This window comes from Astyanax mexicanus, chromosome 9 (genome assembly GCF_023375975.1).
Source record: "Astyanax mexicanus isolate ESR-SI-001 chromosome 9, AstMex3_surface, whole genome shotgun sequence".
In the NCBI taxonomy this organism is placed as follows: Eukaryota; Metazoa; Chordata; class Actinopteri; order Characiformes; family Acestrorhamphidae; genus Astyanax; species Astyanax mexicanus.
The window spans coordinates 44335001-44362387 of NC_064416.1; the positions used below are offsets into that span (position 1 = coordinate 44335001).

General features: G+C 38.3%; 1 protein-coding gene across 1 annotated transcript in view; it reads right to left on the minus strand.

Annotated features, from left to right (window-relative positions):
- The window catches only part of LOC107197439 (NAD(P) transhydrogenase, mitochondrial), a 48120-nt gene that overhangs the window by 19301 nt on the left and 1432 nt on the right, over positions 1 to 27387 (minus strand). Inside the window, exons 2-17 of the mRNA XM_022687032.2 lie at positions 23510 to 23739; positions 22172 to 22389; positions 19572 to 19659; positions 17150 to 17238; positions 16859 to 17046; positions 16181 to 16314; positions 13367 to 13558; positions 13030 to 13183; positions 11520 to 11681; positions 9462 to 9572; positions 8767 to 8912; positions 8019 to 8214; positions 6320 to 6553; positions 4359 to 4519; positions 2423 to 2602; positions 1 to 126 (exon numbers count right to left, since the gene is read on the minus strand). The exon at positions 1 to 126 is cut by the window's left edge and continues 34 nt beyond it. Coding sequence (XP_022542753.2) covers positions 1 to 126; positions 2423 to 2602; positions 4359 to 4519; positions 6320 to 6553; positions 8019 to 8214; positions 8767 to 8912; positions 9462 to 9572; positions 11520 to 11681; positions 13030 to 13183; positions 13367 to 13558; positions 16181 to 16314; positions 16859 to 17046; positions 17150 to 17238; positions 19572 to 19659; positions 22172 to 22389; positions 23510 to 23739 — 2609 coding nt within the window. The remainder of the gene's footprint in view (positions 127 to 2422; positions 2603 to 4358; positions 4520 to 6319; positions 6554 to 8018; positions 8215 to 8766; positions 8913 to 9461; positions 9573 to 11519; positions 11682 to 13029; positions 13184 to 13366; positions 13559 to 16180; positions 16315 to 16858; positions 17047 to 17149; positions 17239 to 19571; positions 19660 to 22171; positions 22390 to 23509; positions 23740 to 27387) is intronic.

Here is a 27387-nt window from a genome sequence, read left to right on the forward strand (position 1 = left end):
TATATCAATGGTCTGCTCAACATTGACCTCGGTGTGTGTGCCCACAATCTCCATAGGTTTGCCACCAAGAGTAGATGTGGTTCCATATCCACCAAGAATGACGTTAGGCAGAGAACGGTTCATTGCCTGCAACACACACACACACACACACACACACACACACACAGGGGTTGGACAATGAAACTGAAACACCTGGTTTTAGAGCACAATAATTGATTGTGGTGACGGACAGTTCTGGTGGAAACAGGAGAGTTGAGGTGCACATTGAATTCTGTCGTGATTTGATCAGCCGTGGTTTTATGTTTTTTGGATACGATCCTGTTTAACACCCGAACATCCCTTTCAGACAGCTTCCTCTTACAGCGTCCACAGTTAATCCTGTTGGATGTGGTTGGTTCTTCTTGGTGGTATGCTGACATTACCCTGGATACCGTGGCTCTTGATGCATCACAAAGACTTGCTGTCTTGGTCACAGATGCTCCAGCAAGACGTGCACCAACAATTTATCCTCTTTTGAACTCTGGTATGTCCCCCATAATGTTGTGTGCATTGCAATATTTAGAGCAGAACTGTGCTCTTACCCTGCTAATTGAACCTTCACACTCTGCTCTTACTGGTGGAATAATGTGCAATTAATGAAGATTGAACACCAGGCTGCTCCAATTTAGCCATGAAACCTCCCACACTAAAATGACAGGTGTTTCAGTTTCATTTTCCAACCCCTGTATGTAGTACCAGTCAAAAGTTGGACACACATTAAATTCATTATATTAAAATGTTCTACATTCTAGATTAATATAAAAAAACATGGAACAACAACCTGGTGAAAAAAGGATACTTAATTGTACTTAAAACATATTGAGAAATGTCTAAGTATGCTGTAAAAAACAGATTTATGTACTTAATATTATGCTTTCATCAAATGTTTGAAATTAAACTTTGATCACACTTTTTAAAAGTACAATATAATGTATTTTAAATAAATAGACTAATATAAAGTACACTTTTAGTTTAATGTAATTCAATATACTTCTAAAATATTTATTTCCAAATATATTTTTGTAAATCTTTGGCAAAGTGTGTTAAAAACAACTGTTAGAGTAGTTCACTTAAAGTACAATGTATCCTGTAACTTTTTAGAAAGTAAATTAAATTACTACTAATAATTAAAAAAATTAGAAGTAAATTTGTAACACATTACAAATTGTAGTACAGTATATTAAAATATATTTTTATACTCAACCAACTATACTAGAAGTGTGCTACTTACAAAAGACAGGAACAAGAAGCATATTTGCACTTGTAAATACATAAAAAATCAATTCTTAATACATTTCTAATACACATGGTGTATAATAGTGATACAGTAATACTTATTAAATGTATTATAATTTTACTGTAAGTATATGTAAAACGTAGGGTTACATACATGAAGTAGTTTAAATGTTTAAATGTAACTTAAGTATATTTAAAATAGTTATATTTTAGTACAGTTAAGTACACTTAAGTAAGACTTTTCTACTATTTTTATACTGTAATTAAAGTATAATAAGTACAAAATAAGTTGTTCTATTTTTATCACTCTTTAAATATACTGATTAATAATAATGTGGCTACAAGAACACTTTAGTGCACTATAGCATAATAATAATGCTTAGTATATTTTAATCTACTTTTTTCGACTAGATCATGTTGAACAAACCAGAATATGTTTTATATTTTAGATTCTTCAAAGTAGCACCTCTTGCTTAGATTAGACAGTTTTACAAATCTGTGCTGGATTTTCTCAGTCAGTTTTATAAGGTAGAGTCACCTGGAATTCAGACTTTCAGTTAACAGCTGGGCTGAACTCGTCAAGAGTTAATTACTTAAAATTCTTGTCTCTTAATGTGTTTGAGAGCATCAGTTGAATATTCAGTGAGTGATGTTCTAATCCAGATTATGGATATTAATTAATACTCAACTAAGTAAAGAAAAAAATATTTAAGAAATGAAGGTCAGTCAATCAAACAAAAATCATGAACTTTGTAAGAATCCTCAAGTGCAGTCACAAAGACCATCAAAAATGTTATGATGAAACTGGCCCTCATCAGGACTGCCCCAGGTAAGGAAGAGCAAGAGTTTCATCTGTTGCATAGGACAAGTTCATCAGAATTACCAGTTACTACATGATTCACTTTGTATTCCTATATAGTCTGAATCACTTCAGAATGTATTTACAATATATGAAACTAGACTGGAACTGTGTAATTATAAGTCTACTGTAAGGATTTAAGGTCAAGCAAACACCCTTTACAATAATAAAATAGTGTTTAAAATTTAAAAGCTACTTAAAGGGAAATAGAACCATAGTGAGAGCTATTAGAACATCCAGCGTTGAGTAATTTGTGTAATGTTAATTAATGATAGTCAGTTTACACACCACACACATGATGTATGAGAGGATGGCACCAGACGAGCCAATCAGAGCGCCCACGATGGTCATCAGGTTATTGTCCAGCAGGAAGCCCTCAGCACACAGAGCCCAGCCGGAGTAACTGTTCAGCACCGTGATAACGACCGGCATATCAGCGCCCCCTATAGCCGCAGTCAGCGTTACACCCTGCACACACAACCACAGATCTGTTCTATACTTTATATCATATCATATAAGACTTCAAGCTTTTCAGGAAACACAAAACAGACGATAGTTTTTATGGCTATTTAAGTTGTTATGGTTTAAGAGGAAAGTTCATCATACAGTGGAGCAGTTGAACCAACCAGAAACAATCCTCATTATTAACCTTTATGGACTTAATTTTACTTAAATTGCAGATGAAAAAAAAACTTCCTAAAGCTCATTCAAAATACTAAACAACTATGCAGTATTCATAGTACTTAGCCTTTGCTAATAAAAAGTAGACTGTACACCAGGGGTCGGCAATTAGGTTTGGTCAGATATTTTCCAAGCCATTACGTGGCGGGCTACAAAAAAAATCGCTTTTGTAAAATGAAGTGTAATGGGATGGAGTGCTACAAACTAGTAGCTCTCCAGCCCAGAGGGTTGTTGAACCCAATTGCAGAAGGGTTGATCTTAAATCAGATAAACCCAAGAAGAAAATGGAAAAATGGCCTTATAAGGAGAAAAAAATGAGAACGGGCAGAAACTAAAGTCACACTGAGCGCGACAGAGAGAGAGACAGGGGAGGAATGTAAACAAAAGCCCACCAGAGAAGCATTTTATTTATTTATTTTTTTTTTCATTATCGTTCATTATAGTTCAAACAGCCTCACAGGCCAGATGTTTCATGCTTGTAGGCTACATCTGGCCAGTGGTGCTGCCTATTGCCGACCCCTGATTTCTGATTGGGGACAACCCCTAATTGCTGAAATTAGTTGGAAAGCTATTAAAATTGCCTAAATCACATTTTGTTCTGCTTAGGAATAATAAATGAGCTTAAGTCACACTTTTATGTCACGCCTGGCATCGAAAGCACTGTATCTTGTACTCTTGTAACTTTCCAGCCTCTAGACTACAATATCCAGAATGCACCTCACACTAATATCAATCCCTCACACAGTCACCTGACACTGGACACAGCACTTGCAGAAAGTCAGTCACCTAAATATTGATTTCACCTGTTCACCCCAGTATATAGTCACCCTCATTCCACTCACTCTTCGCCCAGTATTGGCTGGGTTACCCACTTTACAAATTGCCCACGTTTGTCAATTGCTGCAAACTTTTTTTTCTGTTTGTTCGACTCCTGCTAACCGGTATCGAGCCTGCTAGATTTGACCACCCCTTGAGTCATTACTTTATTTAATAAAGTATTAATTTCTCATCTGCATGTCCGAGTTCTGTCCATCCATGACATTTTGACTTATGCAATTAATCTAAAAAAAAAAAAAAAGATATTTTCTATATATTACCACTGTTTGGAATGTTTTTTTTTCGGAATTATACATCATGAGAAGATGATTTAGGCAAAAATGTAAAATGGTGACATTATATTTATATAAAACATTTAAATATATTTTTTTAAAAAGATTTTTGGTCCATGTATTACATAGTTAACATTAAAAACGGCTGTTGGATTGTTCAACAAAGCCATAACTTTTTAACCTGATGTGCTTCATAAAGCACTATAATTTCAATATGATCCATATGAGCAATCTAACAAACTGTTTATAAATATTTGGGGTGCTCTATAACCTTTACTTGATCCACGCCATTATTCTGACAAACTGCAGTACACTACAGAAATTGTAGGGGGCAGTATGTTTTTACTGTCAAATATAAAGATAGATGATAGATAATGAATTCTAGAACGTATATTATTTTATTAGAACTTTAAAAAAGATTTATTTTTACTAACCATGACCCCAGACAGGCCGGAGACGGTGAGCAGGCAGCCCAGACCGGTGGCGTAACTGTCACTCAGCATGAAAGGAATCATCCCTCCCACCGACGCTGCTAACAGAGAGGCGTTCAGCATGTGACGCCCAGGAAGCAGCAGAGGAGCTGAGTTCAGAACACCTACACAAACACACACACAATAACAATTAGCTATCTGAATAAACAGGAACTGCTGAGCCAAAATTATGGAATACATAAGACATATATGTGCATGTATGAGCATCATATGTGCAAGGCGCATTGTGATGCTCATTGCTATGTTACACCTCCTCAACAGTCTAGTTTCACACCTTCTGCCTGCATCACTTAAATAGCAACCGGGCTTGTGAATATATCTACGCAAATAACCGTGTTGGTCTGGAAGTGAGATGTTTTCAGGTACATTTCTGGCATATTGCTATCTTGGTAACAGAAAACACAGGTGCTCCACTGACTGAAAACAACCTAGACAGACATCAACTGTCTGACGTTCATTGCTATCTTGGCAGTGAATTGTCAACACAGGCACATCCCCAATGCACGTAAACCCCTGCTTGTTACAAACACATGAACATGCAGCAGTGCTCAAACCCATAGTGCATGTCTGTTGGCAGCTATGCAAACTTTTACATCAACAATAAACAGAATGAACAAGCGTGAATAAGCCAATCAGTTTCCTCTGCTAAGAAGGTAGTTGTGCCATTAAAATAGCAATCTGCCAAAGTCAGAACACACCCAGCTCTTAAAGGGAATGGCAAGTGACTCTGAAAACACATCAATAATTATTTAAAAAAAATAGTACACACATTTTGCATGTTTCAACCCAGGCAAGGAGTACTTTTCCCGTCATTATGATAGCAAAGACACACTGACACACCCTTAATCAAGCTGCACAATTGATGGCTTGCCTCTAGACATCTCCCTAAAATAAAGCCCCCTAGGGTGATGTGGATCAGCAGAAGGCTGCATCTGTGAGCTGATGTATCAGAACCGAGTCGCTGCGCTTTTCTCCAAGCGTTAGCTCTGTGATGCTACTCAGTAATGCTGCATCAGCAACAGCTCAAAAAGAGGCGGAGTCTGACTTCACATGTATCAGAGGAGGCATATGCTAGTCTTCACCCTCCTGGTGTTAAAGCATCACTAGTGATAGGTGATAAACAGCTGAGTAGCAGATGTATGGGTGAGACAACCTATAAAAGACCCTATTGGTGCTTTTGTTTGTATCTGTTTAGCAAAAAAAAATCTGTTTTTAAAAAAAGACAATGAGTGCATTTGTATGCAAGTGCATTTGTTGTATGGTACAGCAGCACTGAAGTGGGGAGTGGGGGTCTTTTCGGTTTTGTTTTTGTATTTAAAGCAAACAAACATGTACAGTACAGGCCAGAAGTTTGGACACACCTTCTCTGTTTCAGTGCGTTTTCTTTATTTTCATGACTATTAACATTGTAGATTCTCACTGAAGCATCAAAACTATGAATGAACACATGTGGAGTTTTTATGTACTTAACAAAAAATGAGCTGAACCTCCACAGTCACCGGACCTGAACCCAATCCAGATGGTTTGGGGTGAGCTGGAGCACAGAGTGAAGAAGACAAAGAGCCAACAAGTGCTAATTAACACCTCTGAGAACTCCTTCATCCTTCAAGACTGTTGGAAAACTTTTCATTTCACGTGACCACCTCTTGAAGCTCATTGAGAGAATGATGCTAAGAGTGTGCAAAGTAGTAATCAGAGCAAAGGGGGGCTATTTTGAAGAAACTAGATTATCAAAAAACAAAGTTATGTTCATTCATAGTTTGATGCTTCAGTGAGAATCTACAATGTAAATAGTCATGGAAATAAAGAAAACACATTGAAAAAGAGAAGGTGTGCAAACTTTTGGCCTGTACTGTATGTGTAAAAAAACCCAGCTAAAATTAACTCTTATTTTGAAATCCCACCTTGAAGTTTGCCGTAGGCGATAAGTGAGCCGGTGAAGGTCACGCCACCAATGTAGGTGCCCAGGTAGGCCACAGTCTTCACCACGTTAGCTGCTGGGTGAGCGTCAAGGTGAGGGTGCTCGATCATGAACTCCGCAATACAGGTGAGTACAGCGGCCAGACCCACCAGGCTGTGGAACGCAGCCACGAGCTGAGGCAGGTCTGAGATCTCGATCCGCTTAGCGATGGTCAGACCTGAGAAAGATTACACAACACAACAGGAGATCTCTTATCAAAATAATCAAAAAATCAATAAAGGTCAGCAAGTGTTCAAAGAAGAACTACATGTTAAAAAATGCATGCTCTTATTTCACTAGCATGTATGTACTGTATTTAAACTCTTTTGATTGACTAACCTGTACTCCCTTATAGCATGATAATAACATAATAACACATTTTCTTCTCCTATAACAAAGTTTAACTTGAGAAGGCACTAAAGAGGCAGGAATTACCATTTTAAGCAGGACTGGAATGTTTCATTATTTCAAAAGGAACACATTTTAGCTATTAATGAAAAAATGTATGGTTTAGGGTTTAGTGGCTCTTTAAAATAGAAATTTGTGAGAGCATTGATATGTTTAATAGCGTTAGGTACAAATGCTTCTTTACAGACCTTTTATAGAAGCTATATTCTTCACTTTCACTGATTTTTAAATTTTATTTTTTTCACATTTTCTACCATTTTTTTTTCAGCTAAATGTTTCTAAAGAGAATCAAAAGTCTATGGACCGATTTTATATCCATCTGTTAATGATAGTTGTACCTTCCCAAAAATCTTGCAATTGTGACGTGCTATTCCGATGGTTGAGAGATAGTGGGTGGGGCTACAGATCTCATCAGAAGACTACTTTCTGTTGTTGTTTTTTTTGGGGGGCTTGCATGCTTTAGTTTTGTTTTTCATTATGCTTTAGATGTTTTTGTTGATTTTTAGATTTCCTTTGGCCACAATTTGTTTCTACGATGTTTGGACAGGTCCCTTTTCCTTCATTTTAATATTAATTTTTTTTTTTGCTGTATAAACACTGTGGGCACTATTGTACACCCTGTGCAAGACGTGTTGCAATGCTCGTTGCTATCTTTCACTCCGTCAATAGTCTATTTTCACACCTTGTGCCCGCACCGTTGTAAAAATAACAGCAGAGGTTGGTAATTGAATCTACACTGATGGGCGTGGTTGCCTGGAAGTGAGGTGTGATCAGGTAAATGCAGCATAGTATATATTAATAGCATCGATATATACAGGGGTTAAACAGTGAAACTGAAACACCTGGTTTTAGAGCACAATAATTTATTGTAGTGACGGACAGTTCTGGTGGAAAAAGGATAGTTGAGGTGCACATTGAATTCTGCCGTGATTTGAGCAGCCGTGGTTTTATGTTTTTTGGATACGATCCTGTTTAACACCCGAACATCCCTTTCAGACAGCTTCCTCTTACAGCGTCCACATCCTGTTGGATGTGGTTGGTCCTTCTTGGTGGTATGCTGCCCCAACAATTTGTCCAATTTGCTCCAATTTAGCCATGGAACCTCCCACACTAAAATAACAGGTGTTTCAGTTTCATTGCCCAACCCCTGTATATTGATATTACTCAAAATCTCAATATTTTGCCCAGCCCTACTACCAACATAGCCAATGAATCACTGGTATGCTCAGTATTACCCAGAGTGCCTCCTGTCGCCATGGCGAGGGACATCTGTGACAGGAGCTCGGGGGATGGTTTGAGCGCGCCCAGTGTGGCGGCGATGCCGCCGGCCACACCAATCATGCCAAGGGTGTTTCCAAGTCGACTGGTGCCCTGAGCAGATAGACCAGCCAGAGCACCAACACAGCACATCCCAGAACCCAGGTACATCATCTGGACAGACACACACAAACAAAGAGAATCAGACATATTTAACCACTGTTAGAGTGAAACAAGCTTTTAATAATTACTAGAATGAACGAACATTAGACCTCTGATTCATGCTTTATTCTGTGTGACACAAGGAAAATGAACACAGGACAGAACATAGAGAGTTTGGATGTGTTTGATATGTCTTTAATACAGAGATTAATTTTTGTTGAAGATACCTTAAGCTGTGACAAAAAGAGACTCGGGTATCAGGATCACCAATATGGAGGAAGATTTTGTCTTCATTTTCATTGAATTAATGGGAACAGAGACACAGCGTTTTTTTACAGTCTCTGATTCAGATCAGATCAACAACAGTAGAGTGTAGAAAGGATCATGAAATGAAGAGTTTCCATGGCTGAGCAGCTCCATCCACCAAGCCTTACATTAACAAATGCAGCAAAGCAGGCGAGCAAATACTTTTGGCACTATAGTGTATATGTACTAAGTTGAGTACAGGATGACTTGACAGGCCAAGTCTTTACCAAACTGATACACACATACAAACACACAAACCTGCTCAATGCTGTAGCCACTGGCGAGAGATGCCCCGTATCCCCCCACAAACACGGCTGCAGGAATGCCATAGAGGTAGTTATACTCTGGGGGGTCGGTGGGCCTCTTAAACATGTCCAACATCCTCTGAGTGATGAGAAAACCACCTGAAACACACACATTAGGAAGTTCAATTTCACTACTACTAACCACAACCAGGCCTGATTACTGCCAGACCTGTAGAATCAAGAAATCACTTAAATTCTTACATCATGAAGCAGATAAAAGATCTCAAAAAGCAGCACATTATATTTCAACTTCAAAATAAGAAAACAAGAAAATAAGGAAACAAAGTCTTTGATCATCTATCAGTCTGAAAAAGATTACAAAGTAATTTCTAAATCTTTGAGACTCCAGCGGATCACAGTGAGAGCTGTAAAGGAGAAAACATGGAACACTGGTGAACCTTCCCAGGAGTGACTTGCCTACTGACATTACTCCAAAAGGGCATGAACAACTCATCCAGGAGGTCACAAAAGAATCCAGAACAAAGGTCTCAATAATGTCAGTGTCAATTAGTTAATAATAAGAAAAAGACTGAGAAAAATGGTGTATAGAGTTTGGATAGATTTGTCCCTTAATAAATGAACTTATTGTTAAAAAAAAATATTTTTATATTTAAATTTTGGTTACAAAGAGGAGTGTTTAATACATACCTGCAATGTTGATAGAAGAAACAAAGGCTGCCAGCAGAGCCAGAGACTCAGGCAGAGTTGAGGGAGTGAGACCACCACCCATTAACACCAGTCCACCTACTGCAGTCAGACCTGAACACACACACACACACACACACACACACACATCATCACCGTTATTACAATTATACATCATCCTCATCATCACTGTCATCATATGCTCAACATCACCCACATTCTCACAATCACTATCATCATTATACTTATTAACATAATCATCTCCATCATAATTATCATCAAACCATTCTTATCATTAGCTCGTCCTTACCACCACTGTCATCGTCCCCATCACCATTATCTCCATTGTTCATTATTTAATTATTAAACCATTATCACCGTCATCACATGCATAACATGCACATCTCTACCATTATCACCACCATCACTATTCCCACCATCTTCACTATAACCATGACCAGCTGTTCATCCTTACATCCTATAGTAAGCTGTTCATCCTTACTATAATCACACTATCACCATCATCCTTTCTATTTTTTGTATTATTTTATTTCAATTTTTTTCCCATTTACTCCCCAATTTAGCACAGTCAATTACCCAACCCACTCACTAGGACTCCCCCTATCACTAGTGATGCCCCAACACACCTGGAGGGGGAAGACTAACACATGCTTCCTCTGATACATGTGAAGTCAGACACCCCTTCTTTTCGAGATGCTGCAGTAGCATCACAGCGCTAACGCTTGGAGGAAAGCGCAGCGGCTCGGTTCTGATACATCAGCTCACAGAAGCCCTGTGCGGATCAACATCACCCTAGAAGTGATGTGGGGAGAGAGCGCCATCTACCCACCCAGAGGGAGCAGGGCCAATTCTTGATGGCAAAGCTGCATGAGCGGGGGTTCAAACCTGCAACCTCCTGCTCCTAGTGGCAGCGCTTTAGACCGCTGGACCACTCGACGCCCCATCTCTATCATCCTTACCATCATCAAATATCCCAGTCCTCATCATCATCATTCTTACAACCATCCCAGTCATCACTATCTTCACCATTATCACATCCTTACCATTATCATCACCATCACTATTTCCACCAAATTCATCACCTTTACCATGATCAGCTGTATCTTCATTCCAATCATTGCCATCCTCACCATAATCCCCAAGATTACACCATCATCATTCTTGCCATTATCAAAAACCCCAGTCCTCCACATCATCACCATTCTAATAACTCATCATTATTATCATCATCCTAATCATCGCCACCCTCAACATAATTACAGTTATCATCTTTATCCTCACATTATCATCACCACCATCAGCAGCAGCATCCTCACCATCACCAACTTTTCCATCATCCTCACAGCCTTATCATCAACACCACAACCTCCACCTGTCATCATCACAATCACCCTCATCAGCATAATCATCTTCATTACAGTCACCACCATCATCTTAAATTAGCTTAAATTAATCATTACAGTGTGTGTGTGTGTGTATGCAAGAAAGAGAGAGATAGAGAGAGACAAAGAAGGAGCAAAAGAGAGACAGAAAGAAACAGAGAGAGACAGAGACAGACAGAGAGAGAGAGAGAGAGAGAGACAGAGAGTACACAGCTGCCGCACCCTGAGAAACCAGAGCCCCACACTCCACTAAACCACCCTACTCATATAACTATATACATTATTACATAAAGTATATGTACATTAATTTAGTTCTCTTTGTCACATATTGTAATTTATTTATTATCCTTCACTTTTGTGAAGAGAGACAGAGAGAGAGATGGAGAGAGAGAGACAGAAAGAGAGAGAGAGCTACAGACACAGAGAGAGAGGCAGAGAGAGTGACTGACAGAGAGAGAGAAAAGGTGAAGAGAGACAGACAGAGAGAGAGAGAGAGAGAGAGAGTGACTGACAGAGAGAGAGAGAGAGAGAGAGAGAGAGAGAGAGAGAGAGAGACTGAGAGCGACAGACACAGAGAGAGAGCAAAAGAGAGACAGAGAGCGAGAGAGACGGAAAGAGAGAGAGAGAGAGAGACAGACAGACAGGAAGAGAGACTGACCTGAGATGGCGTTGGTAACAGACATCAGTGGAGAGTGCAGGGCAGGAGTGACCCCCCACACGGTGTGATATCCCACTATACCGGCCAGGCCAAAGGTCGTCACCATCTGTGTAAACGCTGCATTGGGGGAGATGATCCCCAACCCCAGGACTGTAGACACACCTGTACACACACACACACACACACACACACACACACATTACATACACACTCACAGTTCTCTCATTTACTTTTAAAGAACAGTTACTGAACACTGACTGCACTAACACTTCTTTTTGCTGTGGCATGGCTCACATATGCATATCCTTCATGTGCGAAGCAAACTCAGAAAGTCTGATTAGCTTGATTCTGTACCTCCAAACTAAGCAAGACTCTAGATATGCTAACACCTAACTTATTAGCACAAGAGTTCACATGCTTTTTACACTAGCACTATGAGTTTTAAGGTTGTTCCCAATTAAAGTTTTTGCCAAATGTTTAATCGCATTTCTAGAAACTTGGCTCAGTTTTTTAAAACTCTAAACACAATCTGAAAATGATGAACTGCTTTGTTGAAACTCCACAAATCTCTAGCAAAACTGATTCCTTCCACCAAAACAACACAAACAGCTATTTATATACTATATATCTCCTGCAGAGCATCAAATAAACACTGACATGATAAATTCAGAGCTCTGTTATCAGAAGTTTTTAGTTGTGTTTTTGACTTCATGAAGCCACTGTACAAATTCAAATGCTATTGAAGTCTATAGAAACATGTTGGCTTTCTGTTCTTTATATTTATTTGGTGTGGTGTAGGACCCCATATAGCATTACAGTACTACATGTATATGCGACACAAATGTAAGCTATTTTTACTGTATGTAGTTTATTGCAAACGTATGTAAGTACAATGAGAAACATGATGAGGAAAATCAGTTCACACACAAAGAGGTAACAAAAATGTATTTATTATTCATGTATCTGAAGGTCAGTGATTCTTAGGTGAGCAAGGTGTACTAAATGATGCAGTTTGTGTTGAGTGATTTGTAAAGCTGTGATTTAGAAGGATATTTGAGTGAGAACATGTGGAATTGTGCTCAAAGTTTAGCAGTTTAGAGTCACAATGTGACACATGAGCTTCATGTTTTTGAAATTTGTGTGCATAGTTCCACATTTTGTGTGTAACCAAAGTAAAAACACTGTAAAACATGTCATTTTTAGGCACATTATATTTGTCAATACCCTTGAATTGAATAAAGATTAAATAACGTTTAATGACAAATGTATGCAGAACAACATGAAATTACAAAGGGTTTGCATACTTTTTTTTGCTACTTTTTCTTTAACACAGAAAATTATACTTATTTATGATGATCATTAAAGTCACTGTGGCGTAAATCTTAGCTTCTCCTACTAGTTTGTGAGTAAAGCACAGAATAATGGAGTGTCTCAGGGCTAAAACTCTTTTGTGCGTTTCTATACTGTACATCCTATCATCAATATGTGTGTGTGTGTGTAATATTAAGACCTGCTGTGTAAACTCCAGCTGATGTCAATGTTTTCCTGAATGGTGAAATCACTGCTTTTTTCTCCGCCTCCAGCTCCGCTACTGTTTTGGGTTTGGCTGGTGCTTGAGGAGGGGAAGTCTTGGGCAGAGGGGCGGGGAAAAGATTACGGCCCTCCTACAATCAGGTAATGAAATAAATATTTTTTATTCAACCAAAAGTATTGGGACTCCTGCTCAATCATTGTTTATTCTGTAATAAATGGTATTAAAAGAATTATGAATTATTCAGTTTCAGGAGTAAATATCTATCACTGATCCACAGATCAGTGTTTTTATAAACCCTCTATACCCCTCTGACCTGCATGACCATGGTTCCTCTGATCACGTGCTCCAGTGTGCCATAGTCAAACTGTTCTACAGGCTGGAAGTGGAAGTACTCTTTATCGGGGCTGATGGCCTTCAGTAGCTTCAGAATGTTGTTGGAGTACAGAGTGCTGGCCTGGGTGGGCATTCGGCTCGGCAGGTCAGTGTAACCGATATGGGTCACCCCCTGCAACGAATGAGAGAAAGAGACATCGATTTTATGAACCCAAGAGACAAATCCAAACATGCAATTCCTTGTGCAGGGATCTAAGCTGCTCATTTCATGCCATGATGTCCATCTACCACCAGCCGTAAGGGCACTTTCACACCTGTTCAGTTCGGATCTGAACCAAAGTGTCAGGTGTGCAAGGGGGCGTGAACCACGATCTGGACCAAAGAACCAGAGTTTGGTCCAACCAAAACCAGAGGTAAAAGAATTGGTGTTGTGCCAGAAGCTGACTTCTCTTGACGTAAAAGTGTTTCATACAGCAGTTTAAACTCAATTGACTAGACAGAAAATTAATTTATTTACTGTAACAGTAGATTAACCCTTATTTATGAACAGAAATAAAAGGAATCTGAGGAAAATCTTTTACACACATTCTGCTGCGGAGGGCATATACTCATTCTGAATCACAATCAGAATTCAGAATTCAGCACAACACCCGGCAAAGCAACTTAAAACCGAACTTATAACTATCATTCTAAAAACCAATTAATTAAAAGTGTAGAAAAACTCCACCCTACACAATTTTTTGTTTTATTTAAAGGTGCCCTTCCGCTAAAATCCAATTTTCTTGTTCTTTGTGAAATACTATAGGTCTCTCTGAGTTGTATATGTTGCTGCACATGAAAGTGTTCCTCAACCTCAATTGTCTGCAGTAGCTAGTAAAAAAAAAATAAAAAATGCAGAAAAACAAGTTGATCAGAAAAAGCACTGTGTCTACATAAGCCCGTGAATTAGTTTTCATGGCCCCAAAAGAGCTGAAAACTTGTCGTTTCTCCCCGCCCACTCCTCTATGGGACTAAAGCACCGTTATACCGGAGCACTTTCTCTTTTTTGACAAAAAACAGCTCACAAGGCATTCATTTATTCTAGAGACCACAACTAGACGTTTTAAAATGAATGAAAAACGATGGAATGAGACCTTTAAAGCTTTAATAGATGTAATAGTCACAATATAGCAAAGTAACAATTTTCACTGTGATCGTGTAAAAAATTCAAACTAGTTAGAATGTTATAGTCATGCAGCACTGGCCTGCGAGGGTGCTTACACCACTCCTTCACTCATCTGCATCAGTTTATACTTCACGTTGCCGTGCTGCACACCCCGGAATTTGTCTAACTACACTGTTGTGCAGTCACCAGCAGTGATGGTATAGTTACTTTGAAAAAGTAATCCAATTACTGATTACTCCTTTAAAAAGTAACTTAGTTACTTTATGGATTACTTGATTTTAAAAGTAACTAAGTTACTTTACAAGTTACTTTATTAGTTACTTTCAGCAGCTGCAGACACCACCTCCCGCCGCCTTAACATTAACATTATAACCAGTTTTGCCAATACTCCCTTTATTGTAAAATGCATTTTTAAAAGCAACAATTTATCTCTATTAAGTTGAACTATTTCCTAAAAAATATATATATTTTTAATAAAAAAAAAAAATTAACTTAACATATAAAAAAAATATATATATATATGGTCTTTCTTGATTTTACTAAACATAAATACTTGTTTTTATAAAAAATATATAAAATAAAGAAAGTCTTTCTTGACCTGACATATTTAACACTGTAAAACTGAACATTGAACTTGTTGTTCTCTGCAGGGCAGCAAGGAGTGGTTTTATAAAACAGAACCGTGTATATGGTCGAGGCCAGGGATCACATATTTGCAGACTGGGGTCCGGGTCCGGACCCAGACGTTGTCCAATACGGACCCATACCGGACCCAACTACTGAGAAAGATTTAATTCTGACAGTGTTCATTTAAAGCACCGGAAATTTGTGGCAGACCGCTGCCCTGGCTAGTGAATTGGGACGCGGCCGCAAAAAAAAAACGCCTTTATAAAGAGATACTGGCGAAACCCGAGAACTGGCGAAAAACGAAAACGGGCGGAAACTAAAGACACGCCAAGCGCGAGAGAGAGAGACAGGGGAGAAAGCGAGACGCGTGTGATTGGGGAAGAGCGGAGGGGGAATGGGTAAGGGAGCGGTGTGTGTGTGTGTGTGTGTGTGTGTGTGTGTGTGTGTGTGTGTGTGTGTGTGTGGAGGAGATGAGGTGGAGGGAGAGAGAGAGTAACGCACAGTGACTTAAATAAGTAACTTTAATCTGATTACTGGATTGGAAATAGTAACGCGTTAGATTACTCGTTACTGAATAAAAGGGTCAGATTAGAGTAACGCGTTACTGACATCACTGGTCACCAGGCAAGACAATAATAAAGACTTTTGGGGGCTGAAATCAGAAAATTCAGCACAGTATTTGTTTTCTTAAATAACAGGACCATGCTTCTTCCATGCTGCACTGTTCATTAACATCATTCTGAGCAGATTTCACTCATTCAAACATCTCAGAATTGTAGTTAAGAAGATCTAAGATTTAATGCTCTACTTACTGAAACACGTCAGGTTTAAATCTACCATCAAAAAAGTTATGATGAAACTGGCACTCATCAGGACCACCCAAGAAAGAGCTAGAGTTCCCCCTTTTAAATAAGTATGAACTGAGCTGCAAAATGAACAGTACTGTCAAAAAGACACAGTGTGTGTGTGTGTGTGTGTGTGTGTGTGTGTGTGTTTTCTGACCTTGTGAACGTGCAGAGCTCCAGGTTTGGTGGTCTCAATGTTTCCTCCAGCTTCAGCAGCCAAATCCACCACTACTGATCCATCCCTCATAGTCTCCACCATCTGCCTGCTGATCAGCACGGGGGCTTTCTTACCTAATGCACACACACACAACACACACACACACACACAAAACAAACATAAATACACTTCAGCTCCTCGAAACTTACACATAAATAAATAAATACAGCCGAAGTAATAATTCTAAACTCTAAAAATCCATTACAAAAACTAGAGGAAATATATGTAAATTGAGATGTATGTGCTTATATTAAGCAAACCAACAATCGGTCAATGAGTTAAGTTAATTTTTTTTTGTAAGATTTCTCAAAATACGCAATATCAATCAAACTGAGTGAAGTAAGACTTAAATCAAGCAAAAAATGTTGGACACGAGAATCAGAAAAACTTGACTCGTCACTTTTTCTGCTTATTTTAAGATCAAGTTACTTAAAATAAGGTGAAACTTCTAAGTAAGATTAAGATAATAATACCTAAAATAAGCAAAAAAAAAAAAAAAAGTCTTATCAAAGACAAAAAGTCTAATCAAAGAAAAAATAAGATTTATTGCCTTGAAATTAGAATTTTAATTGCTAATATTTAGCTTTTTGCAGTAAGTGTGTGTGTGTGTGTTTTAACCAGGAATGAGTGCGGTGCTGATCAGAATGTCCACATCTTTGCACTGCTTGGCAAAAAGGGCCATCTCCGCCTCTATAAACTCTTTAGACATCTCTTTAGCATAGCCGCCGACTCCTTCACCGGACTCCGCCACGTCCACCTCCAGAGGCTCCGCCCCGAAAGACTTAAACTGCTCCAGAGCTGCTGGTCTAACAGGAGAAGCAGGGGAATCAGAAGCATAAGGACATTTTAGATATTCTTAAATAAAGTAAGTTTTCAATGAAAAATGAGTTCAGAGATCTTCACACTCACCTGGTGTCAAAGCCTCTTACAATGGCTCCCATTGACTTTGCTGCTCCTGCTGCTGCCAGACCAGCCACACCACCACCAATCACCAGCACCTACACACACACACACACACACACAACACAACATGCAAACACAGGGATTAGGGCTGCCACGATTAGTCGACTAGTCACGATTATGTCGACTATTAAAATAGTCGACGACTAATTTAATAGTCGATTAGTCGTTTTTTTTTTTTTCTTTGTTTTTCTCTCCAAACTGCTGCGACTGCCTTTCTGTCCTGGACGCACATGCGCAGTAGTGGAAACCGGGGTAGGTAGTGGACGACATCTCAGGACATTATACAAACAGGCTCTGGTTTCATGGCTACCCCGCTACAGAACTCAAAAGTGTGGGATCACCAAGAAAATAAAAGTGAAACGCGTGCAATGCAATATCTGCAATGAAGAACTTGCCTTCCTCGGCAGCACAACCGCGATGCACAAGCACCTGAAAAGGAGGCATGTTGTGGCTGATTAAATGACGAAGAAGCTAAATTGCTATTTAGCTGCTAAAATTAGCGTAAACAGAGCGTTAACTTAGTACTTAACTTACTCATCTTGATAGCTTTAAAACAGAGGTCACTAATAGGCGGACCGCGATCCGGATCCGGACCCAGACGTTGTCACAAATGCTGTCCCAAACCGATAAACTACAGAGAAGGATTTCATTCTGACAGTGGCTTCTGTTTTCAGTGCTTTTCGGTGCAGTAAACTCACAGATCAGTCATGTGTGGTGTAAAATCACCAAACGCTCTCCTCTGCCAATCAGATCTGTGCAGACCGCTGCCCTGTGTACGGTAATGTACACAATATCTGGACAGAGGGGCATTTTTTATTAATATACTTTTTTTTCATAATAGTTCAAACAACCTCACGGTTGAGATGTTTCATAAATGCCAGTGCCTTATCCTTATTTTACACAGTTGTTTACACTTTATGCTAAACAGTAAAATAATTGTCTGTTACAACAAGCTGCATATTTCATTAAAGGTTTAATGAACTATGATTTTAATTGTTTTTATTTTTGGTTAGCATATAGCTGAAATCTAATGTTGGTTGTATAATAGCAGCTGCATTCTATTGTGATAAACTGTGTTTTATATTCAATTAACGTATGATCCGATTAGTCGACTAATCATAAAAAATAATCGGTGATTAGTCGACTATAAAAATAATCGTTTGTGGCAGCCCTAACAGGGATGCTTACTTACAGTGTCGCACATGTCTAAAATACTGTTGAAACTGTGAAGCCAATCCCTCTATTTCTGCTGTAGACTGGGGTTTGGGTTTGTCATTAAAAGATGAATATGACACAATAAAATCAAAATTTCAGCTTTCATTTCCAGGTATTGAAACACGTGACTGTCAGGTGTGTTTTGTTGCCTAGTTGTTGTCCCGATACATTGATCGATGTTCAGTTTCAGATTTGGGTTTTATCTGTGCAGACTGTGCATTTAGATTTAGAGTAGTATCCAACATGAAAACCAAAGAGCTGTGAGAAGATGGAAAAACAATCAGAACCATTGCTCAAAAATTATCTATAGCCCCTGCAACTGTTTGGAACGTTCTAAAGAAGAAAGTCGTCACTGGTGTACTAAATAAGAAATGTAGAACAGATAGACCAAGGAAAACAATAGCAGTTTATAACACAAACATTGTTAGTGCTTTAAAGAAAGATTCTAAAATAACCAGCGTTGGGAGTAACGGCTTTGAAATAAACAGCGTTACTAACGTTACTAATTACTCTGACTGTAACTATAACGCCGTTACCATTTCCCACACCCCGTTACTGCACATTACTTTGCCCCTCAATTAACTTTGCGCATACAGACAAAGACGCAAGTGTGTGTTTGTGTGTGTGTTGTGTGTGTGAGTCAGATAACCTCCTAAGCAATGATTGTTGTCTTTGCTGTCCTGCACTCTATTCATCTGGCTTATGAAACACGCTCTGAGAAGGTGGGGGGGCGAGGAACACAAAAGTAAGTCAATAGTTACTTTTACTGGTAACTAGTTACTTTTATAGTGGAGTAACTCCGTTAATAACTATAACTATATAACTATAAATAATTACTTTTTCAAAGTAACATGCCCAACACTGAAAATAACTGTTAGTGACATCATAATTTTCTGTTTTTCTCTTAAGAAAAATGGGTGGGTTCAGACAAAAGGTTCTATCTTCTGTACTGTTAATCAGATCCAGATGTAAAAACCTGAAAATAAAAGATGAAGTGTGATATTTTGCCTCATAATTATTTTGTAATAAAAATTCACATGTTTTCAGTCTACAGTAGAAACAATGGGATTGACCACACTGTTCTGAATCTTTTGGAGGGCACTATATTTACGTATGACATCACTTAACAGATTACACTCTGTGTGTGTTGTACCTTTGCTGGAGGCACTTTTCCTGCAGCTGTAATCTGGCCAGTGAAAAAACGTCCAAAGTTGTTTGCAGCGAGAACCACAGCTTTATACCTGCAAACACAAAACACACCCAGTCCTTTACAGCCATGCATGTTCTTCTAACCTGGTCCACGTCTAGCATTTACTGTAAAATGCTAAACCAGAGGAGGGCCAGGTGCGGCTGCAGGACACTTTAAACTTGCACTAGATCAGGGGTGGAAAACACACCTATTAACTTCCATGTTTCATAGGTTTCTTAGAGCAGTGTGCTCTGTGTGCTCTGTGCCGAACGTTCCTGTTTCATTTTTTAAACTAGTGATTAATAAATACATTTATAAATATATATTCATTCCTATATATATTTAATTATCTTAAAAAGTGGTGCCTGATAATAAAAAAAAACACATATAAACATTGCAGAGCCTACTTTTTGGTTTATACCCCAGGTGGAGCAAGGTGTTGGGGGGCCGTAGTGGCACGTATCAACAACAAAGTGGGCCTAATGAAATACTGCACAGTAAATGTAGTTAATAACTATTAGACTTATCATCATTACTGAATGGACTCAAAGACAATAAAACAATCCACACAAAACAAAAAAAAAGTGTTCAAAAACGTATAAAAAAGAACAAACCCATAAAAAAAAATCACTGGAACTTATTCCTGTTTGTTGATTTTATTATGTGTGACTAGAGGTGGGCGATATGGCTCTAAAATAATATCACGATATTTCAGGGTATTTTTGAGATACTGATATACTTGGCGATATAAGAAAACTAAAATAATTAATTTATTTCAGGAATATAGTATAATAGTATAACAGTATAATCATAATGTGGCAAAATAAATAATATAGCATAAAATAATATAATGCAGCAAAAATATTGCAGAATATTTAGTGCATGCATATAAACTGCACACTAAAACAATTATACAATAAATAAACCTAAAGCTTCACAGTAAATAATAGACTTCTTTTAAGACAGAACAGCCCTATTATCACGTTATGGATTTTTAATATCATGATATTTCTGTCACGATATATCGTATACGATATAATATTGCCCACCCCTATTTGTGACTAAATTAAACTAGTTAACTAACTAGCAAACTAATCCTCTTCAAGCAGTTTAGATACTAGCTGCTAATATTACACTGATTTTATGCTAATGCTAACATGCTAAATTAAGCATATACCGTATAGGTCAACAGTATAGGTCAAGAGTTACCATCCACATATGAAAAGTAATGTCTACTACCAAACATTATTTTGCCATTATAAAAACTATGCTAGCTTAGCTATTAAGTTATTTAACATTACAAGAAGTCATCGGGTGAAAACATAGCTAAAGCTTTTTATCTAAAAATCTAATTAGTGAACATCAGAGAAAAAAAATGGCAAGACAAAGTGAAATCTAAAATCATTTGTTCCAATATATAGATTAAGTGAACAAGCTCACAGAGAACAAATGTGACACACCCGTTTCTAGCAGTGCACACTCTCACACGCCACACACATTGTATTTCTCACACACAGAAATGACTAGGACGATGCCCACCAAGGTGCACAGCTACTTTTTTAACCGCCAATAACTTTCCAAAGATGATGCGGAAATGCAAAAGCAAATAATAAGATGACTTACTGTACTGAGAAGCCTACAGTACAGTCTCATCATTTGATTTTGTAGTTCCTGACTGAAATTGGTACTTGCTGATGATGGGGAATAATGTCTCAGTTTGACCAGACACTGTCAGCCTATTTATCCACTTTAATCTTAAAAAAATGAAAAACTCTTCCTTAATTAAGTACTCGTCAAACTCCACCCCTTTGTGTTGACACCTCTCTCCAACACTCCTAAAACTTCCTGTTCACATTACGAGGCTGAAGTGACTCAAATCTGATTTTTTGCTCAATGTGGCTCAGATTTCAGAATGTGCCAAATACATTTTTTTTTCTAATCAGGTTTGAGTCACTTTTATATGTGGTCCTAAATTGGATATGCATCCGATCTATGGACATGCGTCATGAATTTGAACGGTCAAATGCGAATCCATGTCTTTTTTACGCTTTTATGCATTAGCATTAGCGCTACGTGCTTCTCTCTCATACCCACACTGCATCTCTTGGTGCAGCTGTGCAGCTATAGCTGCAGAAAAAAAAACAGCAAAAGCAAACAGCCTGACCTTTTTTCTCCTCCTCAACCTAAACATGAACTTCAGACCAGCTGTTTCCTGTTTCTCCACTCCAGCAAAAGATGCTTCACATATGAGCTGCTAACTCATCCATTTCTCTATATAAAGCTACGAGTCTCTCGTCTCTCTAATATGAGGTTTTTTGTTGTTGAAAAAGGAGACGTTCATACAGGTATCAATGTGAGGCGCATGCAAGACATTTCAGGGACAGATTCGTTCACATTACACACATATACAGATCACTTACATTTGTAAATGTGAATGATCAAAATAGCCAAATCCGATCTGGCTTGTAATGTGAATGTAGCCAAAAACTCACTCAGAATTGATTTAAAAACTTGAGAGTTCTGGAAACTGCATACAAAAAAAAGAGAGTGTTTGTAAGTCATACCCAGCGATGTTGGCCATGGAGCTGAGGGCATCATATCCCTGGGCGATGGTGACCCGGGGCACCTGGTCCATGGCCAGCACCGTGCTCTTCCTCTGAGACAGTTTCTCCATCAGCTCGGGGTTCTGCGCTGGATAAATGAAGCTGACCAGTGTGGAGCGCGGCTTTAGCAGCTCTGCCTCATGGACACCAAGTGCTGGGTTGAACACTGGCCCACGCACCTGCACAGGTAAGCAATCAGGTAATCACGTAATCAATAAATATATCAACTTTTATTATTATATATTTATAATATACAATAAATTATTTAATAGGTACTATAAATTACAGTGGTGTAAAAAAGTTATACTTAACTTTTTCAGATTATCAAAACAATTTAATATCAAACAAAGATAATCTGAGCAAATACAAAATGCACTTTTTAAATGATGATTTTTATTTATTATGGGAAAAAAAATCTATCCAAGCATACCTGGCCCTATGTGCCCCTAATTATTTGACCCCCCTTTCATAAATTAACTGTGATTAATCACATTTTTTGGAAAGCCGAGTTCAATTTCACTACTAACCACAACCAAGCCTGATTACTGCCAGTCCTGTAGAATCAAGAAATCACTTAAATAGAACCTGTCTGACAACATGAAGCAGATAAAGGATCACAAATAGCAGCACATTATTAGTATACCCCAATCTGAAGAAATTCAAGAACAAATGAGAAAACAAAGTAATGAATTATCTTTCAGTCTTTCAGTCTGGAAAATAATTTCTAAAGCTTTGGGACTCCAGAGAACCACAGTAATTCACTATTATTCACTAATGGAGAAAACATGAAACACTCTTGAACCTTCCCAGAAGTGACTTGCCAACTGAAATTACTCCAAAAGGACATGAATAACTCATCCAAGAGGTCACAAAAGAACCCAAAACATTTAAAGAACTGTGTGTTATTTCAATTCTTTCTCAGAGATGTGAAAGACCCATTGCCAGTCATCACAAACGCTTGACTGCATTTGTTGCCGCCAAGGGTGCCACAATCAAGTTATTAGGTTTAGAGGCAGTTATATTTTCACACAGGACCAGGTTGGTTTAAATAGATTGTTTTCCTGTAATAAATGAAATTATAATTAAAAAACAGATTGCTATAATTACTCTGGTAATCTTTGTCTGATATTAAAATGTGTTTGTTAATCTAAAAAAATGTAAGCATGATAAAAAAAGCAAAAACGATAGAATCTGTAGGGAGCAAATACTTTTTGAAGGCACAGTACATACAGTGTGTATGATGTTTTTCCCAGTGCATGTATGTTTATGCACCTGTCCTTACAGAGGTGTGTTTCTCACCTTTAGCACCAGGTCTGAGCCAAATGCCCCCTTGGTATCTGTGATGGCGGCTCCAGCAGCTTTGTACTGATCATCAGAGAACTTAGCTTCTCCTCCAGCTCCAGACTCCACCTGCACACGGAACCCCTGCTTCACCAGAGCCTCCACCCCCGCCGGGGAGACGGCCACACGCCGCTCATTCTGCAGAATCTCCTTCGGTACCCCCACCAGAACATCTTTATAGAGAACTCCTACAAAAACAGGAAAAACATTTAACATACAGGTGCACACTCATGTAATAGTAAATGCACAGTTCCCTGTACTATTTAGTGTGATGCTTTAAAGTCTGTGTGTTCGGTGTGATGCTCTATAGCTCTGTCATTCAGTGTGATGCTTTATAGCTTAGTCATTCAGTGTGATGCTATAAAGCTCTCATTCAGTGTAATGTTTTATATCTCTGTCATTCAGTGTGAAGCTCTATAGCTGACATTTAGTGTGATGCTCTGTCATTTGGTGTAAAGCTTTATAGCTCCGTCACCCAGTTTAATGTGCTATAGCTCTGTCATTCAGTGTGATGCTTTATAGCTGTTATTCACTGTGATGCCCCATAGCTCGGCCATTCAGTATGATGCTCTACAGCTCGGCCATTCATTGTGATGCTCTATAGCTTTGTCATTCAGTGTGATGCTCTATAGCTCTATCATTCATTTCAATGCTCTATAGCTCTGTCATTCAGTCTGATGCTCTATAGCTCTGTCATTCAGTCTGATGCTCTATGACACTCATGCAGTGTGATGCTCTACAGCATTCTGTTATTCAGTGTGATGCTTTAAGGCTGCTGTTCATTGTGATGTTCTGTAGCTCTGTCATGCACTGTGATACTCTCCAGCTGTGATTCAGTGTGATGCTTTAAATGCTGCTGTTCATTTTGATGTTCTATGGCTCTCTCATTCAGTGTGATGCTTTATAGCTCTGTCCTTCAGTGTGTTGCTCTTTAACTTGGTCATTCAGTGTAATGCTCTACAGCTATTTGTCATTCACTGTGAGACTCTACAGCTCTTTCATTTAGTGTGATGCTCTTTAGCTCTGTCATTCAGTATGACGCCATGTTTTGCAATGCTCTATAGCTCATTCAGTGTTATGCACTGTATTTTTTGCCATTCAGGGTTATGCTCTATATCTGTCATTCAGTGAGATTCCCTCCAGTGATTTGGTTGCCCTTACTCTATAATTAAATGTGATGGTCACTGTTTACCACTGTGTGAGGATCTATCTCACTCTATCCTTTAGTGTGATATAATTTAGTGTGATGCTCTCTTACACTAACACTCAGAGTCGTGCTCTCTTACTAACAGTGAGCTTTTTAAAGCTCTGTTTCCCTCTATCATTCAGTGTGAGGTTACCTCTGCCCCATATCATTAAGTATGATGCTCCCTCCCATATTATTCAGTGTAATTCTCAGTTGTATTGTTTCATTTAGTGTGATTCTTGTATACTTATTTCAGAATTTATGATTCTCTATAATCTATAAGCTCCCTCTATAATTCAGTGTGATGCTCATGATCTTTTAATCAGTATGGCAGTATCATACTCTTGCCCTCCATCTTTCTTAAGCTGTGCTGTTTTTCGCTCTCTTTCAGTTGTTCAGTGCAACGAAAGCCTATAGAGGTTGGATATTAGCCTGTGGTTTATGGTATATCAGATGGTTTCAGGTTAGCCCTCACCCTCCCAGGTTGGAAGAAAACACAATGCAATATGGCGAAAGCCAGCAGGTGACTGGCAGAAAACCCCCCCCTGGAGCCACTGTAATAGGCGGTTACAGTTTTATATAAGTTTATACAGTACAGGTAAAACGTTTGGACACAACTTTTCAATTAATGTTTTTTGAGTTCTTTATTTAATTTATTTTCTAATTTGTAGATTAATATTAAAGACATGTAAAAAAAATAAGGGACGCATATGGAATTACTGTATGTAGTAAACAGTAACAAAGTGATAGACCTCCACCTGACCAATCTCCTGATCTAAAGCTGATGAACTGAGATGGTGATTTGAGGTGATTTAATTGGGATGAGCTGGAGCTACACAGCGTGAAGGAAAAGCAGCAGAACTCCTTCCTTAAAGATGCTGAGAAAACTTTTCCAGGTGACTCTTCCTCATGAAGATTCTGAGATTAAAATACCAAGAGTCTGCAGATTTGTCATAGATCTAAAGCTATAATCTAAAGTAAACATAAAACATTGTTTTTTTAACACATTTTTTTTAATTTTCTAATGCCAAAAAAGCACAAAAAGAAAGAAAACACACTGAATGAGAAAAAGAGATGTGTCCAAATGTTTGACTGGCACTGTATGTTCTATTATATTTTACACATACTGTACAGCTCTGCAAAAGAAATTAAGAGAGCACTTAAAATGATGAGTGTCTTTGATTTTACCGAATTAAAAAACCTCTGGAATATAATCAAGAGGAAGATGGATGATCACAAGCCATCGAACCAAACTGAACTGCTTGAATGTTTGCACCAGGAGTAAAGCAGCATAAAGTTATCCAAAAGCAGTGTGTAAGACTGGTGGAGGAGAACCTGTCAAGATGCATGAAAACTGTGATTAAAAACAGGGTTATTCCACCAAATATTGATTTCTGAACTCTTAAAACTTTACAAATATTAACTTGTTTTCTTTGTATTATTTGAGGTCTAAAAGTTCTGCATCTTTTTTTGTTATTTCAGTCATTTCTCATTTACTGCTAATAGGGCTGCCACAAACGATTATTTTTATAGTCGACTAATCACCGATTATTTTTTATGATTAGTCGACTAATCGGATCATACGTTAATTGAATATAAAACACAGTTTATCACAATAGAATGCAGCTGCTATTATACAACCAACATTAGATTTCAGCTATATGCTAACTAAAAATAAAAACAATTAAAATCATAGTTCATTAAACCTTTAATGAAATATGCAGCTTGTTATAACAGAAAATTATTTTACTGTTTAGCATAAAGTGTAAACAACTGTGTAAAATAAGGATAAGGCACTGGCATTTATGAAACATCTCAACCGTGAGGTTGTTTGAACTATTATGAAAAAAAAGTATATTAATAAAAAATGCCTCTCTGTCCAGATATTGTGTACATTACCGTACACAGGGCAGCGGTCTGCACAGATCTGATTGGCAGAGGAGAGCGTTTGGTGATTTTACACCACACATGACTGATCTGTGAGTTTACTGCACCGAAAAGCACTGAAAACAGAAGCCACTGTCAGAATGAAATCCTTCTCTGTAGTTTACAGGTTTGGGACGGCATTTGTGACAACGTCTGGGTCCGGATCCGGATCGCGGTCCGCCTATTAGTGACCTCTGTTTTAAAGCTATCAAGATGAGTAAGTTAAGTACTAAGTTAACGCTCTGTTTACGCAAATTTTAGCAGCTAAATAGCAATTTAGCTTCTTCGTCATTTAATCAGCCACAACATGCCTCCTTTTCAGGTGCTTGTGCATCGCGGTTGTGCTGCCGAGGAAGGCAAGTTCTTCATTGCAGATATTGCATTGCACGAGTTTCACTTTTATTTTCTTGGTGATCCCACACTTTTGAGTTCTGTAGCGGGGTAGCCATGAAACCAGAGCCTGTCTGTATAATGTCCTGAGATGTCGTCCACTACCTACCCCGGTTTCCACTACTGCGCATGTGCGTCCAGGACAGAAAGGCAGTCGCAGCAGTTTGGAGAGAAAAACAAAGAAAAAAAAAAAAAACGACTAATCGACTATTAAATTAGTCGTCGACTATTTTAATAGTCGACATAATAGTGACTAGTCGACTAATCGTGGCAGCCCTAACTGCTAATAAATTCTCTAAATGACAATATTTTTATTTGGAATTTTGTCCGTAGT